This window comes from Oncorhynchus gorbuscha, linkage group LG22, assembly GCF_021184085.1.
Source record: "Oncorhynchus gorbuscha isolate QuinsamMale2020 ecotype Even-year linkage group LG22, OgorEven_v1.0, whole genome shotgun sequence".
In the NCBI taxonomy this organism is placed as follows: Eukaryota; Metazoa; Chordata; class Actinopteri; order Salmoniformes; family Salmonidae; genus Oncorhynchus; species Oncorhynchus gorbuscha.
In genome coordinates, this window is record NC_060194.1 from 44,118,945 (window position 1) to 44,140,601 (window position 21,657).

Genomic DNA, 21,657 nt, shown 5'->3' on the forward strand with positions numbered 1-21,657 from the left:
ACCACAAGAAGACATTAGTAACATTCAGAGAATGTTCCATAAAACCACAAGAAGACATTAGTAACATTCAGAGAATGTTCCATAAAACCACAAGAAGACATTAGTAACATTCAGAGAATGTTCCATAAAACCACAAGAAGACATTAGTAACATTCAGAGAATGTTCCATAAAACCACAAGAAGACATTAGTAACATTCAGAGAATGTTCCATAAAACCACAAGAAGACATTAGTAACATTCAGAGAATGTTCCATAAAACCACAAGAAGACATTAGTAACATTCAGAGAATGTTCCATAAAACCACAAGAAGACATTAGTAACATTCAGAGCATGTTCCATAAAACCACAAAAACCACAAGAAGACATTAGTAACATTCAGAGCATGTTCCATAAAACCACAAGAAGACATTAGTAACATTCAGAGCATGTTCCATAAAACCACAAGAAGACATTAGTAACATTCAGAGAATGTTCCATAAAACCACAAGAAGACATTAGTAACATTCAGAGAATGTTCCATAAAACCACAAGAAGACATTAGTAACATTCAGAGCATGTTCCATAAAACCACAAGAAGACATTAGTAACATTCAGAGCATGTTCCATAAAACCACAAGAAGACATTAGTAACATTCAGAGAATGTTCCATAAAACCACAAGAAGACATTAGTAACATTCAGAGCATGTTCCATAAAACCACAAGAAGACATTAGTAACATTCAGAGCATGTTCCATAAAACCACAAGAAGACATTAGTAACATTCAGAGCATGTTCCATAAAACCACAAGAAGACATTAGTAACATTCAGAGAATGTTCCATAAAACCACAAGAAGACATTAGTAACATTCAGAGAATGTTCCATAAAACCACAAGAAGACATTAGTAACATTCAGAGAATGTTCCATAAAACCACAAGAAGACATTAGTAACATTCAGAGAATGTTCCATAAAACCACAAGAAGACATTAGTAACATTCAGAGAATGTTCCATAAAACCACAAGAAGACATTAGTAACATTCAGAGAATGTTCCATAAAACCACAAGAAGACATTAGTAACATTCAGAGAATGTTCCATAAAACATTAGTAACACAAGAAGACATTAGTAACATTCAGAGAATGTTCCATAAAACCACAAGAAGACATTAGTAACATTCAGAGAATGTTCCATAAAACCACAAGAAGACATTAGTAACATTCAGAGAATGTTCCATAAAACCACAAGAAGACATTAGTAACATTCAGAGAATGTTCCATAAAACCACAAGAAGACATTAGTAACATTCAGAGAATGTTCCATAAAACCACAAGAAGACATTAGTAACATTCAGAGAATGTTCCATAAAACCACAAGAAGACATTAGTAACATTCAGAGAATGTTCCATAAAACCACAAGAAGACATTAGTAACATTCAGAGCATGTTCCATAAAACCACAAGAAGACATTAGTAACATTCAGAGCATGTTCCATAAAACCACAAGAAGACATTAGTAACATTCAGAGCATGTTCCATAAAACCACAAGAAGACATTAGTAACATTCAGAGCATGTTCCATAAAACCACAAGAAGACATTAGTAACATTCAGAGAATGTTCCATAAAACCACAAGAAGACATTAGTAACATTCAGAGAATGTTCCATAAAACCACAAGAAGACATTAGTAACATTCAGAGAATGTTCCATAAAACCACAAGAAGACATTAGTAACATTCAGAGAATGTTCCATAAAACCACAAGAAGACATTAGTAACATTCAGAGAATGTTCCATAAAACCACAAGAAGACATTAGTAACATTCAGAGAATGTTCCATAAAACCACAAGAAGACATTAGTAACATTCAGAGAATGTTCCATAAAACCACAAGAAGACATTAGTAACATTCAGAGAATGTTCCATAAAACCACAAGAAGACATTAGTAACATTCAGAGAATGTTCCATAAAACCACAAGAAGACATTAGTAACATTCAGAGCATGTTCCATAAAACCACAAGAAGACATTAGTAACATTCAGAGAATGTTCCATAAAACCACAAGAAGACATTAGTAACATTCAGAGAATGTTCCATAAAACCACAAGAAGACATTAGTAACATTCAGAGAATGTTCCATAAAACCACAAGAAGACATTAGTAACATTCAGAGAATGTTCCATAAAACCACAAGAAGACATTAGTAACATTCAGAGAATGTTCCATAAAACCACAAGAAGACATTAGTAACATTCAGAGAATGTTCCATAAAACCACAAGAAGACATTAGTAACATTCAGAGAATGTTCCATAAAACCACAAGAAGACATTAGTAACATTCAGAGAATGTTCCATAAAACCACAAGAAGACATTAGTAACATTCAGAGAATGTTCCATAAAACCACAAGAAGACATTAGTAACATTCAGAGCATGTTCCATAAAACCACAAGAAGACATTAGTAACATTCAGAGCATGTTCCATAAAACCACAAGAAGACATTAGTAACATTCAGAGCATGTTCCATAAAACCACAAGAAGACATTAGTAACATTCAGAGCATGTTCCATAAAACCACAAGAAGACATTAGTAACATTCAGAGCATGTTCCATAAAACCACAAGAAGACATTAGTAACATTCAGAGCATGTTCCATAAAACCACAAGAAGACATTAGTAACATTCAGAGAATGTTCCATAAAACCACAAGAAGACATTAGTAACATTCAGAGAATGTTCCATAAAACCACAAGAAGACATTAGTAACATTCAGAGAATGTTCCATAAAACCACAAGAAGACATTAGTAACATTCAGAGAATGTTCCATAAAACCACAAGAAGACATTAGTAACATTCAGAGAATGTTCCATAAAACCACAAGAAGACATTAGTAACATTCAGAGAATGTTCCATAAAACCACAAGAAGACATTAGTAACATTCAGAGAATGTTCCATAAAACCACAAGAAGACATTAGTAACATTCAGAGAATGTTCCATAAAACCACAAGAAGACATTAGTAACATTCAGAGAATGTTCCATAAAACCACAAGAAGACATTAGTAACATTCAGAGAATGTTCCATAAAACCACAAGAAGACATTAGTAACATTCAGAGAATGTTCCATAAAACCACAAGAAGACATTAGTAACATTCAGAGAATGTTCCATAAAACCACAAGAAGACATTAGTAACATTCAGAGAATGTTCCATAAAACCACAAGAAGACATTAGTAACATTCAGAGAATGTTCCATAAAACCACAAGAAGACATTAGTAACATTCAGAGAATGTTCCATAAAACCACAAGAAGACATTAGTAACATTCAGAGAATGTTCCATAAAACCACAAGAAGACATTAGTAACATTCAGAGCATGTTCCATAAAACCACAAGAAGACATTAGTAACATTCAGAGCATGTTCCATAAAACCACAAGAAGACATTAGTAACATTCAGAGCATGTTCCATAAAACCACAAGAAGACATTAGTAACATTCAGAGAATGTTCCATAAAACCACAAGAAGACATTAGTAACATTCAGAGAATGTTCCATAAAACCACAAGAAGACATTAGTAACATTCAGAGAATGTTCCATAAAACCACAAGAAGACATTAGTAACATTCAGAGAATGTTCCATAAAACCACAAGAAGACATTAGTAACATTCAGAGAATGTTCCATAAAACCACAAGAAGACATTAGTAACATTCAGAGAATGTTCCATAAAACCATTCAGAGAATGACATTAGTAACATTCAGAGAATGTTCCATAAAACCACAAGAAGACATTAGTAACATTCAGAGAATGTTCCATAAAACCACAAGAAGACATTAGTAACATTCAGAGAATGTTCCATAAAACCACAAGAAGACATTAGTAACATTCAGAGAATGTTCCATAAAACCACAAGAAGACATTAGTAACATTCAGAGAATGTTCCATAAAACCACAAGAAGACATTAGTAACATTCAGAGAATGTTCCATAAAACCACAAGAAGACATTAGTAACATTCAGAGAATGTTCCATAAAACCACAAGAAGACATTAGTAACATTCAGAGAATGTTCCATAAAACCACAAGAAGACATTAGTAACATTCAGAGAATGTTCCATAAAACCACAAGAAGACATTAGTAACATTCAGAGAATGTTCCATAAAACCACAAGAAGACATTAGTAACATTCAGAGAATGTTCCATAAAACCACAAGAAGACATTAGTAACATTCAGAGAATGTTCCATAAAACCACAAGAAGACATTAGTAACATTCAGAGAATGTTCCATAAAACCACAAGAAGACATTAGTAACATTCAGAGAATGTTCCATAAAACCACAAGAAGACATTAGTAACATTCAGAGCATGTTCCATAAAACCACATTAGAAGACATTAGTAACATTCAGAGAATGTTCCATAAAACCACAAGAAGACATTAGTAACATTCAGAGAATGTTCCATAAAACCACAAGAAGACATTAGTAACATTCAGAGAATGTTCCATAAAACCACAAGAAGACATTAGTAACATTCAGAGAATGTTCCATAAAACCACAAGAAGACATTAGTAACATTCAGAGAATGTTCCATAAAACCACAAGAAGACATTAGTAACATTCAGAGAATGTTCCATAAAACCACAAGAAGACATTAGTAACATTCAGAGAATGTTCCATAAAACCACAAGAAGACATTAGTAACATTCAGAGAATGTTCCATAAAACCACAAGAAGACATTAGTAACATTCAGAGAATGTTCCATAAAACCACAAGAAGACATTAGTAACATTCAGAGAATGTTCCATAAAACCACAAGAAGACATTAGTAACATTCAGAGAATGTTCCATAAAACCACAAGAAGACATTAGTAACATTCAGAGCATGTTCCATAAAACCACAAGAAGACATTAGTAACATTCAGAGCATGTTCCATAAAACCACAAGAAGACATTAGTAACATTCAGAGAATGTTCCATAAAACCACAAGAAGACATTAGTAACATTCAGAGAATGTTCCATAAAACCACAAGAAGACATTAGTAACATTCAGAGAATGTTCCATAAAACCACAAGAAGACATTAGTAACATTCAGAGAATGTTCCATAAAACCACAAGAAGACATTAGTAACATTCAGAGAATGTTCCATAAAACCACAAGAAGACATTAGTAACATTCAGAGAATGTTCCATAAAACCACAAGAAGACATTAGTAACATTCAGAGAATGTTCCATAAAACCACAAGAAGACATTAGTAACATTCAGAGAATGTTCCATAAAACCACAAGAAGACATTAGTAACATTCAGAGAATGTTCCATAAAACCACAAGAAGACATTAGTAACATTCAGAGAATGTTCCATAAAACCACAAGAAGACATTAGTAACATTCAGAGAATGTTCCATAAAACCACAAGAAGACATTAGTAACATTCAGAGAATGTTCCATAAAACCACAAGAAGACATTAGTAACATTCAGAGAATGTTCCATAAAACCACAAGAAGACATTAGTAACATTCAGAGAATGTTCCATAAAACCACAAGAAGACATTAGTAACATTCAGAGAATGTTCCATAAAACCACAAGAAGACATTAGTAACATTCAGAGAATGTTCCATAAAACCACAAGAAGACATTAGTAACATTCAGAGAATGTTCCATAAAACCACAAGAAGACATTAGTAACATTCAGAGAATGTTCCATAAAACCACAAGAAGACATTAGTAACATTCAGAGAATGTTCCATAAAACCACAAGAAGACATTAGTAACATTCAGAGAATGTTCCATAAAACCACAAGAAGACATTAGTAACATTCAGAGAATGTTCCATAAAACCACAAGAAGACATTAGTAACATTCAGAGAATGTTCCATAAAACCACAAGAAGACATTAGTAACATTCAGAGAATGTTCCATAAAACCACAAGAAGACATTAGTAACATTCAGAGAATGTTCCATAAAACCACAAGAAGACATTAGTAACATTCAGAGAATGTTCCATAAAACCACAAGAAGACATTAGTAACATTCAGAGAATGTTCCATAAAACCACAAGAAGACATTAGTAACATTCAGAGAATGTTCCATAAAACCACAAGAAGACATTAGTAACATTCAGAGAATGTTCCATAAAACCACAAGAAGACATTAGTAACATTCAGAGAATGTTCCATAAAACCACAAGAAGACATTAGTAACATTCAGAGAATGTTCCATAAAACCACAAGAAGACATTAGTAACATTCAGAGAATGTTCCATAAAACCACAAGAAGACATTAGTAACATTCAGAGAATGTTCCATAAAACCACAAGAAGACATTAGTAACATTCAGAGAATGTTCCATAAAACCACAAGAAGACATTAGTAACATTCAGAGCATGTTCCATAAAACCACAAAAGACATTAGTAACATTCAGAGCATGTTCCATAAAACCACAAGAAGACATTAGTAACATTCAGAGCATGTTCCATAAAACCACAAGAAGACATTAGTAACATTCAGAGCATGTTCCATAAAACCACAAGAAGACATTAGTAACATTCAGAGCATGTTCCATAAAACCACAAGAAGACATTAGTAACATTCAGAGAATGTTCCATAAAACCACAAGAAGACATTAGTAACATTCAGAGAATGTTCCATAAAACCACAAGAAGACATTAGTAACATTCAGAGAATGTTCCAAGAATGTTTAAAAACATATATTTAAAAACATATCTATTCCATGTGTTCAGGTGTTGGCCACACCTGATCTTAATGAGTGTCTGTTTCCCTTGAAATGGGGTCTGTTTGAATAGACTAAAATGAACAGCTTTGTATATATATATTAAAACAGCATGACACACCAGCTCCATCCTGGTGGCGCAGTGGATGAATTCCATGGATAAAGAACAGAAGATCATCGGTTTGAATCTCACTGATGCTGTGTCACAATAAAAAATAAATGTGTTGCGTGATTATTGTCTAAATTAAGTCATTTATATGTGCTTGGAGTTTAAGACAAAAAGCTAACTAGCATTCTTATTTAACATTTTATTGAAACATTCTGTGAAAGTTTTAACGAAGATATTTAAATAACATATAATTTCCATTCTAAGAGAGTCAATCAAACCTCCCTGGAACCAGAGTAAAACATTCTCAGAACCTCCCTGGAACCAGAGTAAAGCATTCTCAGAACCTCCCTGGAACCAGAGTAAAGCGTTCTCAGAACCTCCCTGGAACCAGAGTAAAGCGTTCTCAGAACCTCCCTGGAACCAGAGTAAAGCGTTCTCAGAACCTCCCTGGAACCAGAGTAAAGTGTTCTCAGAACCTCCCTGGAACCAGAGTAAAACATTCTCAGAACCTCCCTGGAACCAGAGAAAAACATTCTCAGAACCTCCCTGGAAACAGAGTAAAACATTCTCAGAACCTCCCTGGAAACAGAGTAAAGCGTTCTCAGAACCTCCCTGGAACCAGAGTAAAACATTCTCAGAACCTCCCTGGAACCAGAGTAAAGCGTTCTCAGAACCTCCCTGGAAACAGAGTAAAGCGTTCTCAGAACCTCCCTGGAACCAGAGTAAAACATTCTCAGAACCTCCCTGGAAACAGAGTAAAGCGTTCTCAGAACCTCCCTGGAACCAGAGTAAAACATTCTCAGAACCTCCCTGGAACCAGAGTAAAGCGTTCTCAGAACCTCCCTGGAAACAGAGTAAAGCGTTCTCAGAACCTCCCTGGAAACAGAGTAAAACATTCTCAGAACCTCCCTGGAACCAGAGTAAAGCGTTCTCAGAACCTCCCTGGAAACAGAGTAAAAGGTTCTCAGAACCTCGCTGGAAACAGAGTAAAGCGTTCTCAGAACCTCCCTGGAAACAGAGTTAAAGGTTCTCAGAACCTTCCTGGAACCAGAGGAAAACATTCTCAGAACCTCCCTGGAACCAGAGTAAAGCGTTCTCAGAACCTCCCTGGAACCAGAGTAAAACATTCTCAGAACCTCCCTGGAACCAGTGTCACGCCTTGGTCATTGTATTTTGTGTTTTCGTTATATTATTTGGTCAGGCCAGGGTGTGACATGGGTTTTTGTTATATTGTATTTTCGTATTGGGGTTTGTAGTATTTGGGATCGCGGCTCATTAGGGGTGTTGTATAGGCTTGGCTGCCTGAGGTGGTTCTCAATCTGAGTCAGGTGATTCTTGTTGGCTCTGATTGGGAACCGTATTTAGGTAGTCTGGTTTCGCTGTGTATTTTGTGGGTGATTGTTCCTGTCTCTGTGTAGTTTCACCAGATAGGCTGTAATTAGGTTTCACGTTCCGTTTGTTGTTTTGTATTTTGTATCGTTATTTCATGTGCCACTTTTCCTATTAAAGTCATGAGTAACCACTACGCTGCATTTCGGTCCGACTCTCTTTCGACAAACGAAAGAACGCCGTTACAACCAGAGTAAAGCGTTCTCAGAACCTCCCTGGAACCATAGTAAAGCATTCTCAGAACCTCCCTGGAACCAGAGGAAAACATTCTCAGAACCTCCCTGCAACCTAAAAATAAACGTTCCCAGAACAGGCGAAATGTTCACTTCTGATCTCAGAATTTTAAAAAAGACATTCAGTTCATGGAACTTGTGGCTTCTGTCCCAGAACCAATTGGAAACCAAAATGTTATTTTCTCACACCTTCCAAGGATCCAAATGTGCTAGCTGGATAGATACTGAGATCATTTTACCTCTAACATGAGATAGGAGCTCAATTAGCTGCTGGCAGAAAGCCATTAACGCTAAGAGCACAGGCTTTTGCTCAGCTGACTAATTTTGTCTTCTGTCAGGCAGAGGGGCAGTTGCTTTGCCGAGAAGAAGTAATGGGGTTTGAACCCCGGGCATTTCAACCTCTATGGTGGAACAGGATAGTCAGCCAACAAGTAACCAACGTGTGTGCAACTATCACAACATAACAACATAATGAACCAAGCATTGATAACCCTGTGATATATCCCCCCCAAGGGAGAGTTCGCTACAATAGTTTATCATAATTAAACATCTACAACCTTCACAGAACCTCAACACACTCTTATAGTGACCTAAACTCCATCTGTTACCACTAGTATAGTGAAACAGGTGCAGGCGGTTATAGACAGAGCTGGGGTTATAGACAGAGCTGGGGTTATAGACAGAGCTGGGGTTATAGACAGACCTGGGGTTATAGACAGAGCTGGGGTTATAGACAGAGCTGGGGTTATAGACAGAGCTGGGGTTGAGGACAGAGCTGGGGTTGAGGACAGAGCTGGGGTTATAGACAGAGCTGTGGTTATAGACAGAGCTGGGGTTATGGACAGAGCTGGGGTTATAGACAGAGCTGGGTCTGAGGACAGAGCTGGGGTTATAGACAGAGCTGTGGTTATAGACAGAGCTGGGGTTATGGACAGAGCTGGGGTTATAGACAGAGCTGGGGTTATAGACAGAGCTGGGGTTATAGACAGAGCTGTGGTTATGGACAGAGCTGGGGTAATAGACAGAGCTGGGCTTATAGACAGAGCTGGGCTTATAGACAGAGCTGGGGTTATAGACAGAGCTGGGGTTATGGACAGAGCTGTGGTTATAGACAGAGCTGGGGTTATGGACAGAGCTGGGGTTATAGACAGAGCTGTGGTTATAGACAGAGTTGGGGTTATAGACATAGCTGGGGTTATAGACAGAGTTGGGGTTATATACAGAGCTGGGGTTATAGACAGAGTTGGGGTTATAGACAGAGTTGGGGTTGGGGTTATAGACAGAGTTGGGGTTATAGACAGAGCTGGGGTTATAGACAGAGTTGGGGTTATAGACAGATTTGGGGTTATAGACAGAGCTGGGGTTATAGACAGAGTTGGGGTTATAGACAGAGCTGGGGTTATATACAGAGCTGGGGTTATATACAGAGCTGGGGTTATAGACAGAGCTGGGGTTATAGACAGAGTTGGGGTTATATACAGAGCTGGGGTTATAGACAGAGCTGGGGTTATATACAGAGCTGGGGTTATAGACAGAGCTGGGGTTATAGACAGAGCTGGGGTTATATACAGAGTTGGGGTTATATACAGAGTTGGGGTTATAGACAGAGCTGGGGTTATAGACAGAGTTGGGGTTATATACAGAGCTGGGGTTATATACAGAGTTGGGGTTATAGACAGAGCTGGGGTTATAGACAGAGTTGGGGTTATATACAGAGCTGGGGTTATATACAGAGCTGAGGTTATAGACAGAGTTGGGGTTATAGACAGAGTTGGGGTTATAGACAGAGTTGGGGTTATAGACAGAGCTGGGGCTATAGACAGAGTTGGGGTTATAGACAGAGTTGGGGTTATAGACAGAGCTGGGGTTATAGACAGAGTTGGGGTTATAGACAGAGCTGGGGTTATAGACAGAGTTGGGGTTATAGACAGAGCTGTGGTTATAGACAGAGTTGGGGTTATAGACATAGCTGGGGTTATAGACAGAGTTGGGGTTATATACAGAGCTGGGGTTATATACAGAGCTGGGGTTATAGACAGAGTTGGGGTTATAGACAGAGTTGGGGTTGGGGTTATAGACAGAGTTGGGGTTATAGACAGAGCTGGGGTTATAGACAGAGTTGGGGTTATAGACAGAGTTGGGGTTATAGACAGAGCTGGGGTTATAGACAGAGTTGGGGTTATAGACAGAGCTGGGGTTATATACAGAGCTGGGGTTATAGACAGAGCTGGGGTTATAGACAGAGCTGGGGTTATAGACAGAGCTGGGGTTATAGACAGAGCTGGGGTTATAGACAGAGCTGGGGTTATAGACAGAGTTGGGGTTATAGACAGAGCTGGGGTTATAGACAGAGTTGGGGTTATAGACAGAGTTGGGGTTATAGACAGAGCTGGGGTTATAGACAGAGCTGGGGTTATAGACAGAGCTGGGGTTATATACAGAGCTGGGGTTATATACAGAGTTGGGGTTATAGACAGAGTTGGGGTTATATACAGAGCTGGGGTTATATACAGAGTTGGGGTTATAGACAGAGCTGGGGTTATAGACAGAGTTGGGGTTATATACAGAGCTGGGGTTATATACAGAGCTGAGGATATAGACAGAGTTGGGGTTATAGACAGAGTTGGGGTTATAGACAGAGCTGGGGTTATAGACAGAGCTGGGGTTATAGACAGAGTTGGGGTTATATACAGAGCTGGGGTTATATACAGAGCTGGGGTTATATACAGAGTTGGGGTTATAGACAGAGTTGGGGTTATAGACAGATTTGGGGTTATAGACAGAGTTGGGGTTATAGACAGAGCTGGGGTTATAGACAGAGTTTATAGACAGAGTTGTTATAGACAGAGTTGGGGTTATAGACAGAGTTGGGGTTATAGACAGAGCTTGGGGTTATATACAGAGCTGGGGTTATAGACAGAGCTGGGGTTATAGACAGAGTTGGGGTTATAGACAGAGTTGGGGTTATAGACAGAGTTGGGGTTATAGACAGGGTTATAGACAGAGTTGGGGTTATAGACAGAGCTGGGGTTATATACAGAGCTGGGGTTATAGACAGAGCTGGGGTTATAGACAGAGTTGGGGTTATAGACAGAGCTGGGGTTATAGACAGCGTTGGGGTTATAGACAGAGCTGGGGTTATAGACAGAGTTGGGGTTATAGACAGAGTTGGGGTTATAGACAGAGCTGGGGTTATAGACAGAGTTGGGGTTATAGACAGAGTTGGGGTTATAGACAGAGCTGGGGTTATAGACAGAGCTGGGGTTATAGACAGAGCTGGGGTTATATACAGAGCTGGGGTTATATAGAGAGTTGGGGTTATAGACAGAGTTGGGGTTATATACAGAGCTGGGGTTATATACAGAGTTGGGGTTATAGACAGAGCTGGGGTTATAGACAGAGTTGGGGTTATATACAGAGCTGGGGTTATATACAGAGCTGAGGATATAGACAGAGTTGGGGTTATAGACAGAGTTGGGGTTATAGACAGAGCTGGGGTTATAGACAGAGTTGGGGTTATAGACAGAGCTGTGGTTATAGACAGAGTTGGGGTTATAGACATAGCTGGGGTTATAGACAGAGTTGGGGTTATATACAGAGCTGGGGTTATAGACAGAGTTGGGGTTATAGACAGAGTTGGGGTTGGGGTTATAGACAGAGTTGGGGTTATAGACAGAGCTGGGGTTATAGACAGAGTTGGGGTTATAGACAGAGCTGGGGTTATATACAGAGCTGGGGTTATAGACAGAGCTGGGGTTATAGACAGAGTTGGGGTTATAGACAGAGCTGGGGTTATAGACAGAGTTGGGGTTATAGACAGAGCTGGGGTTATAGACAGAGTTGGGGTTATAGACAGAGTTGGGGTTATAGACAGAGCTGGGGTTATAGACAGAGTTGGGGTTATAGACAGAGTTGGGGTTATAGACAGAGCTGGGGTTATAGACAGAGCTGGGGTTATAGACAGAGCTGGGGTTATATACAGAGCTGGGGTTATATACAGAGTTGGGGTTATAGACAGAGTTGGGGTTATATACAGAGCTGGGGTTATATACAGAGTTGGGGTTATAGATAGACAGAGCTGGGGTTATAGACAGAGTTGGGGTTATATACAGAGCTGGGGTTATATACAGAGCTGAGGATATAGACAGAGTTGGGGTTATAGACAGAGTTGGGGTTATAGACAGAGTTGGGGTTATAGACAGAGCTGGGGTTATAGACAGAGCTGGGGTTATAGACAGAGTTGGGGTTATATACAGAGCTGGGGTTATATACAGAGCTGGGGTTATATACAGAGTTGGGGTTATAGACAGAGTTGGGGTTATAGACAGATTTGGGGTTATAGACAGAGTTGGGGTTATAGACAGAGTTGGGGTTATAGACAGAGTTGGGGTTATAGACAGAGTTGGGGTTATAGACAGAGTTGGGGTTATATACAGAGCTGGGGTTATATACAGAGCTGAGGTTATAGACAGAGTTGGGGTTATAGACAGAGTTGGGGTTATAGACAGAGTTGGGGTTATAGACAGAGTTGGGGTTATAGACAGAGCTGGGGTTATAGACAGAGTTATAGGTGTTATAGACAGAGTTGGGGTTATAGACAGAGCTGGGGTTATAGACAGAGTTGGGGTTATAGACAGAGCTGGGGTTATAGACAGAGTTGGGGTTATAGACAGAGCTGTGGTTATAGACAGAGTTGGGGTTATAGACAGAGCTGGGGTTATAGACAGAGTTGGGGTTATATACAGAGCTGGGGTTATAGACAGAGTTGGGGTTATAGACAGAGTTGGGGTTGGGGTTATAGACAGAGTTGGGGTTATAGACAGAGCTGGGGTTATAGACAGAGTTGGGGTTATAGACAGAGTTGGGGTTATAGACAGAGCTGGGGTTATAGACAGAGTTGGGGTTATAGACAGAGCTGGGGTTATATACAGAGCTGGGGTTATAGACAGAGCTGGGGTTATAGACAGAGTTGGGGTTATAGACAGAGCTGGGGTTATAGACAGAGTTGGGGTTATAGACAGAGCTGGGGTTATAGACAGAGTTGGGGTTATAGACAGAGTTGGGGTTATAGACAGAGCTGGGGTTATAGACAGAGTTGGGGTTATAGACAGAGTTGGGGTTATAGACAGAGCTGGGGTTATAGACAGAGTTGGGGTTATAGACAGAGCTGGGGTTATAGACAGAGTTGGGGTTATATACAGAGCTGGGGTTATATACAGAGCTGAGGATATAGACAGAGTTGGGGTTATATACAGAGTTGGGGTTATAGACAGAGCTGGGGTTATAGACAGAGTTGGGGTTATATACAGAGCTGGGGTTATATACAGAGCTGAGGATATAGACAGAGTTGGGGTTATAGACAGAGTTGGGGTTATAGACAGAGTTGGGGTTATAGACAGAGCTGGGGTTATAGACAGAGCTGGGGTTATAGACAGAGTTGGGGTTATATACAGAGCTGGGGTTATATACAGAGCTGGGGTTATATACAGAGTTGGGGTTATAGACAGAGTTGGGGTTATAGACAGATTTGGGGTTATAGACAGAGTTGGGGTTATAGACAGAGCTGGGGTTATAGACAGAGCTGAGTTGGGGTTATAGACAGAGCTGGGGTCATAGACAGAGTTGGGGTTATAGACAGAGTTGGGGTTATAGACAGAGCTGGGGTTATAGACAGAGTTGGGGTTATGTACAGATTTGGGGTTATAGACAGAGTTGGGGTTATATACAGAGCTGGGGTTATAGACAGAGTTGGGGTTATAGACAGAGCTGGGGTTATATACAGAGCTGGGGTTATAGACAGAGTTGGGGTTATAGACAGAGTTGGGGTTATATACAGAGCTGGGGTTATATACAGAGCTGGGGTTATAGACAGAGTTGGGGTTATAGACAGAGTTGGGGTTATAGACAGAGCTGGGGTTATAGACAGAGTTGGGGTTATATACAGAGCTGGGGTTATAGACAGAGTTGGGGTTATAGACAGAGTTGGGGTTATGGGACCTAACTGCAGATGGTCTGATACCCGATAACAATTAGAATATTCTCTGGAATGTAGTTTCTTTATTCGGACAACCTCTTCATACACAGATCACACAGCAGGCAATATGACACACACACACACACACACACACACACACACACACACACACACACACACACACACACACACACACACACACACACACACACACACACACACACACACACACACACACACACACACACACACAGAGACACACACACACAGACGCACACACACACAGACGCACACACACACACACACACACACACACACACACACACACACAGACGCACACACAGACGCACACACATAGGCTGTTCCCAGTGGAATGTGACCTCTGACCCAGCTACTTCCAGACAGTGTGGCACTCTCTGTCTCTCCGTCTATCTCTCTGTGTGTGTGTGTGTGTGTGTGTGTGTGTGTGTGTGTGTGTGTGTGTGTGTGTGTGTGTGTGTGTGTGTGTGTGTGTGTGTGTGTGTGTGTGTGTGTGTGTGTGTGTGTGTGTGTGTGTGTGTGTGTGTGTGTGTGTGTGTGTGTGTGTGTGTGTGTGTGTGTGTGTGTGTGTGTGTGTGTGTGTGTGTGTGAATGTTGGTTGAGGAGGGATCATTGTGACCAATGGGATGTCCAAAATAGAGCTCAGAAATCTGTGGGCTGCGAGACACATGGCCCCCGTCTCCAATGGGAATGTCACAGCTTGCCAAGTTCCCAGGATGAGTCCCAAATGGCACCCTACTCCCTTTATAGTGCACTACTTTAGACCAGGGCCCTATTCCCTTTATAGCGCACTACTTTTAACCAGGGCCCTACTCCCTTTATAGTGCACTACTTTTAACCAGGGCCCAGGGCCCTATTCCCTTTATAGTGCACTACTTTTAACCAGGACCCTACTCCCTTTATAGTGCACTACTTTTAACCAGGGCCCTATTCCCTTTATAGTGCACTACTTTTAACCAGGGCCCAGGGCCCTATTCCCTTTATAGTGCACTACTTTTAACCAGGGCCCTACTCCCTTTATAGTGCACTACTTTTAACCAGGGCCCAGGGCCCTATTCCCTTTATAGTGCACTACTTTTAACCAGGGCCCTACTCCCTTTATAGTGCACTACTTTTAACCAGGGCCCTACTCCCTTTATAGTGCACTACTTTTAACCAGGGCCCTACTCCCTTTATAGTGCACTACTTTTAACCAGGGCCCTACTCCCTTTATAGTGCACTACTTTTAACCAGGGCCCTACTCCCTTTATAGTGCACTACTTTTAACCAGGGCCCAATAGAGCACTACACATGGAAAAGGGTGCCGTTTGGGACATAGCCCCAGATTCAGACTTCCATAGCTCTGCTCATTCATAACAGAGAACATTCCATACGCCATAGAGGTCAGAGGTCATTCACTTAGGCCTCTCCCCGTCTGGAACGCACCACATTCCTAGTGGATTAATTTAATTGTGTTTCAACACTCTGACCCTGCCAGTCTTTGTCTGCTCTGGCTGGTTTTCAAGAATAATATGTGTGACAGTTAGCTTAGTAGCTAGTACTGCATGACAATTAAGCAATAATACAATTGTATCATGGCTGTGACGCTGCTTAGAACATCAAAACCATGATAAAAATGTCTCATTTCTGATTGGCTTGAAAGGCATTCTAGAGCGTGCATCAGCACGGTAGAATTCGAACACCCCCGACATCGGACACCCCCGACATCGGACACCCCCAACATCGGAAACCCCCCGACATCAGATACCCCCGACATCAGACACCCCCCGACATCGGACACCCCCCAACATCAGACACCCCCGAAACACCCCCGACATCAGACACCCCGATACACCCCGACATCAGACACCCCCGACATCGGACACCCCCAACACCCCGACATCAGACACCCCCGACATCGGACACCCCCAACATCAGACACCCCGACATCGGACACCCCGACATCAGACACCCCCGACATCGGACACCCCGACATCAGACACCCCCGACATCGGACACCCCGACATCAGACACCCCGGACACCCCATCAACACCCCGACATCAGACACCCCGACATCGGACACCCCCAACATCACCCCGGACACCCCCGACACACCCCGGACACCCCCGACATCGGACACCCCCGACATCGGACACCCCCCAACATCAGACACCCCCGACATTGGACACCCCAACATCGGACACCCCCGAAATCAGACACCCCCCGACATCGGACACCCCCGACATCGGACAAACCCCGACATCGGACACCCCGACATCGGACACCCCCGACATCGGACATCCCATCGACAAACCCCGGACACCCCCAACACACCCCCGACATCGGACACCCCATCGACACCCCCAACATCGGACACCCCCGACATCAGACACCCCCGACATCGGACACCCCCAACATCGGTTACCTCCTAACTCCTGATGCTCTCTAGCAGTCGGAGGACTAATTCACCTCGAGTTAAAAATGTAAATGGACTGGAAAATAATGGTATAATAATGATGACTAATAATGTTGAAATAACTGCTTAGTAACCAAAAAGAAAAGGGTGTTAAGTGTTAGATAATTACATATTACAAAAACAGCTGAACATTGTGAAACTTTACCATTTAAAAATTGGAATCGTCTATCAAGGGGTGTTTTTGCTAAATGACTTTGAACCGGGAACTTTTTGACACCAATCACTGTTGCCTATGTTTCATCTTACAACAGCTACATGGAGGCAGTATTTAGTCAAATGTTACAATGTCTGCATCAATATTAAACTCATTGGGACACACATTTTTATTTCAGATAACATCAAACAAAAAAACGTTCAGTTTATTGTGAAAACGTTCATCGTCACCTTTCAATGCCTTAGCTTTGAATTGTAAATGTTTACCCATATTCAGATTGAGTTATCCTTCTAAAATGTGTACAGTCAAGCCAAGTTATTTAGCTACATCACCGCAACATGGAGGAATGCAAGAGGAAGCAGTGAAGCGAGGTGGACATGTTCCAGGCCATGGAGAACTGCGGGGGAGGGATGGCTATCCTCCAGGCTGCCAAGGTTAGTCAGGTGGACATGTTCCAGGCCATGGAGAACTGCGGGGGAGGGACGGCTATCCTCCAGGCTGCCAAGGTTAGTCAGGTGGACATGTTCCAGGCCATGGAGAACTGCGGGGGAGGGATGGCTATCCTCCAGGCTGCCAAGGTTAGTCAGGTGGACATGTTCCAGGCCATGGAGAACTGCGGGGGAGGGACGGCTATCCTCCAGGCTGCCAAGGTTAGTCAGGTGGACATGTTCCAGGCCATGGAGGACTGCGGGGGAGGGATGGCTATCCTCCAGGCTGCCAAGGTTAGTCAGGTGGACATGTTCCAGGCCATGGAGAACTGCGGGGGAGGGATGGCTATCCTCCAGGCTGCCAAGGTTAGTCAGGTGGCCATGTTCCAGGCCATGGAGAACTGCGGGGGAGGGATGGCTATCCTCCAGGCTGCCAAGGTTAGTCAGGTGGACATGTTCCAGGCCATGGAGAACTGCGGGTTCAGGGATGGATAGTCATCTTTTGTTTTTAGGAGATTATCATGTGTATATGTGAATTTATCTGCTCATAACAGTTTCTTTTCTTATTTACCAAGGTTCAGCAGACCCTGGCAGACAGGTTGACCCACGGTTGACCCACAGTTGACCCATGGTTGCCCCACGGTTGAGGGTGGTCCCACAGTACTGCACATTATCTGGTGCAGTACTGTATCTACTGCGCTAGCCATGGGTTCCCCTTCACCAGACTGATGTAGATGAAATACAGAGACAAAATACGTAGGTATTTTGTGTCCTGTGTGTATATGTATGTAGAATGCTGGACTGACTGTTTTCATTGCGTGCGATGTGAATGTGAATGTGTATGGGGATGCCAAAATAAACACATTTATATTCTATTCTATTCTATTGTAGGTTTTGGCACCCAGGGGAGACAATCCCACCACTGAGGAAGAGGTGATGGGAAACGTTCAGGACGAGGCACAAGAGCCTGAGCATGAAGAGGCCGGACACCCTAGACTGGGGAGATCTGAGTGTGCCACCAGTCCGACGATGGACACCTTCTTCACTTCTTATGAGAAGCACTTGGAGGAGAGTGGGTTGAGGGAGAATCACAGAAAATCTATTACTGCGATGACGCTGGTTTTCTTGGCGACCAGAGCAGGCACACTGTGCTGGCTCCCTGGGGTGAAGAACACGTGTTCCAGCAGGCTCCGGGGACCACGGACCACATCACAGTGCTGACCTGTTTCAACGCAGCTGGGGAGGATGTCCCCCTGTTTATCATCTGCCGCAAGTGTTTCCCCGGTGGCCACTACACACTGTGAGGCCAACCCCCCCCAAGCATTGTACGGATGGTCCAACAGTGGCTACATCAGGAAGTGGTTTCAGCATTTCATTAACCATGCTGTGAAAGAACTCCCTCTTCTTTTCCTCTTCGATTTGCACAAGAGCCACATGGACCGGGAGGTGCTTGCGGTGGCACTGAGGGAAGTCCTTATCTTCTTAGGGATAGGGGGCAGTATTCAGAAGTTTGGATGAATGAGTTGCCCAAAGTAAACTGCCTGTTCTTCAGGCCCAGAAGCTAGGATATGCATATAATTGCTAGTATTGGATAGAAAACACCCGAAAGTGTCCAAAACTGTTAACCTCTTGCTCCTACCTGACACGCAGGCGTCCCATCTAGACATCTGGAAATGCAAATGCGCTACGCTAAATGCTAATAGTACTAGTTAAAACTCAAACGTTCATTAAAATACACATGCAGGGTATTGAATTAAAGCTACACTCGTTGTGAATCCAGGCAACAAGTCAGATTTTTAAAATGCTTTTCGGCGAAAGCATGAGAAGCTATTATCTGATAGCATGTAACACCCCAAAAGACCCGCAGGGGACGTAAACAAAATAATTAGCATAGTCGGCGCTACACAAACCGCACAAATAAAATATAAAACATTCATTACCTTTGACCATCTTCTTTGTTGGCACTCCGAGATGTCCCATAATCACTATTGGGTATTTTTTTCAGATTAAATCGGTCCATATATAGCCTAGATATCGATCTACGAAGACTGTGTGATAAACGGTAAAAATAGCATCTTATAACGTAACGTCATTTTTTTTATTAAAGAATTTTTAAAAAGCACTTGGTTATTTATCTCCGGTAATGAACATACTATTCTCCGTCTTAAATTGTATAGTTTATTTACATATTAGGGTACCTGAGGATTGTTTAGAAACGTTGTTTGACTTGTTTGGACGAAGTTTATTGGTAGCATTTGGGATTCATTTTGAATGCATTTTGAATAAAGCGCGCCAACTAAACAGACTTTTTGGGATATAAAGAAGGACTTTATCAAACAAAACGACCATTTGTGATGTAACTGGGACCCTTTGGATTGCAAACAGAGGAAGATCTTCAAAGGGTATTGATTTATTTTATCGCTATTTCTGACTTTCGTGATGCCTCTGCTTGGTTGGAAAATGTTTTTAATGCTTTTGTTGGCGGGGCGCTGTCCTCAGATAGTGGCATGGTATGCTTTCACCATAAAGCCTTTTTGAAATCTGACAAAGGACTAACAAGAAGTTAAGCTTTTAACCGATGTGTAACACTTGTATTTTCATGAATGTGTAATATTACGAATTTTGTATTTTGGAATTTCGCGCTCTGCAATTTCACAGGATGTTGTCGAGGCCGGGCGCAAGCGGTACGCCTTTTACCAAAATTATACTTATTTGTATTCCACCACACTGCACCCGTGTCCTGCAGCCTCTGGACATGGCATACTTTGGATCTTTAAATGTTGAGAATCTTCCAGAGTATTCCACTCCCAGTACCATCGCTGCAAGGACATGCTCTATGTGGTGGAAGGGTTTAGGATGTGTGGCCTCTTCCCTTCTGACTCATCAGCCAATGAAGGAACCCGTTTAATGCCGTCTCGGTACCTACCGGGTCCCACTACTGCCACTCCTGGAACCAGCAGCACTGTGCCGTCCATCAGCACCTCCTCCCCAGCGACCACAGGAAGACCCTCAGCTCCATTCCCTTCCTCTGCTCCAGTCTCAGTCCTGGCCTTACAAGAGCACACCTCAATAGAGGGGAACCTGGGCACAACCTTACCTTCCTGAAATATCGGCCAGACCGATACAGAAGACTCCATTGTAGTCACCACATGCCTCACCAGGGAGGTATACACGCACCAGTGGCAGGAGAGGGGTGAGAAGGAGGGGGTCGGGGCAGAGGAGAAAGAGCATCGGGCAGCCCTCAGGACACAGAGGGAACAGGAGAGGGTCGAGGCAGAGGAGAAAGAGCGTCGGGCAGCCCTCAGGACACAGAGGGAACAGGAGAGGGTCAAGGCAGAGGGGAAAGAGCGTCGGGCAGCCCTCAGGACACAGAGGGAACAGGAGAGGGTCGAGGAAGAGGAGAAAGAGCGTCAGGCAGCCCTCAGGACACAGAGGGAACAGGAGAGGGTCGAGGCAGAGGAGAAAGAGTGTCGGGCAGCCCTCAGGACACAGAGGGAACAGGAGAGGGTCGAGGCAGAGGAGAAAGAGCGTCGGGCAGCCCTCAGGACACAGAGGGAACAGGAGAGGGTCGAGGCAGAGGAGAAAGAGCGTCGGGCAGCCCTCAGGACACAGAGGGAACAGGAGAGGGTCGAGGCAGAGGAGAAAGAGCGTCGGGCAGCCCTTAGGACACAGAGGGAACAGGAGAGGGCTGCCGTGGATGAGACCATCAACGCCATCGCCTCTGCTGGACCACCCGATGGATCCGCTCCTGACAGCGGCATCACCACCGCCACAGCCTACCAGTATGCAACACCAACACAGGTGCAGAAAAAGTGCCTGTTTTCCCGAGCCACACCATCGTCGGCCTTTCAACCCAAACACTACCAACACCAGCTCCCCCATGCCATCGTTGGTGGTTTTGTCCACCACCAACACGATGCACACCACATCCCTTGTCTTTCATCACCGAAGCTGCGTCCTCTGGACCAACTGCCTCCTCTGGACCAACTGCCTCCTCTGGACCAACTGCCTCCTCTGGACCAACCGCCTCCACTGGACCAACTGCCTCCTCTGGACCAACCTCCGCCATCTCCGCTGGTCACACCACCCCAACTGCCTCCTCTGGACCAACCTCCTCCTCCATCTCCGCTGGTCACACCACCACAGCAGCCT

The 21,657-nt window shown here is 42.9% G+C and overlaps 1 protein-coding gene across 1 annotated transcript; it reads left to right on the plus strand.

The window, feature by feature from the left end:
- Positions 1 to 16,041: 16,041 nt before the first annotated feature.
- Positions 16,042 to 16,879, plus strand: LOC124009455 (protodermal factor 1-like). Its single transcript, XM_046321265.1, has 2 exons — positions 16,042 to 16,047; positions 16,211 to 16,879. The coding sequence occupies exons 1-2, from the start codon at positions 16,042 to 16,044 to the stop codon at positions 16,877 to 16,879; spliced, it is 675 nt and encodes a 224-aa protein (XP_046177221.1).
- Positions 16,880 to 21,657: the final 4,778 nt, after the last annotated feature.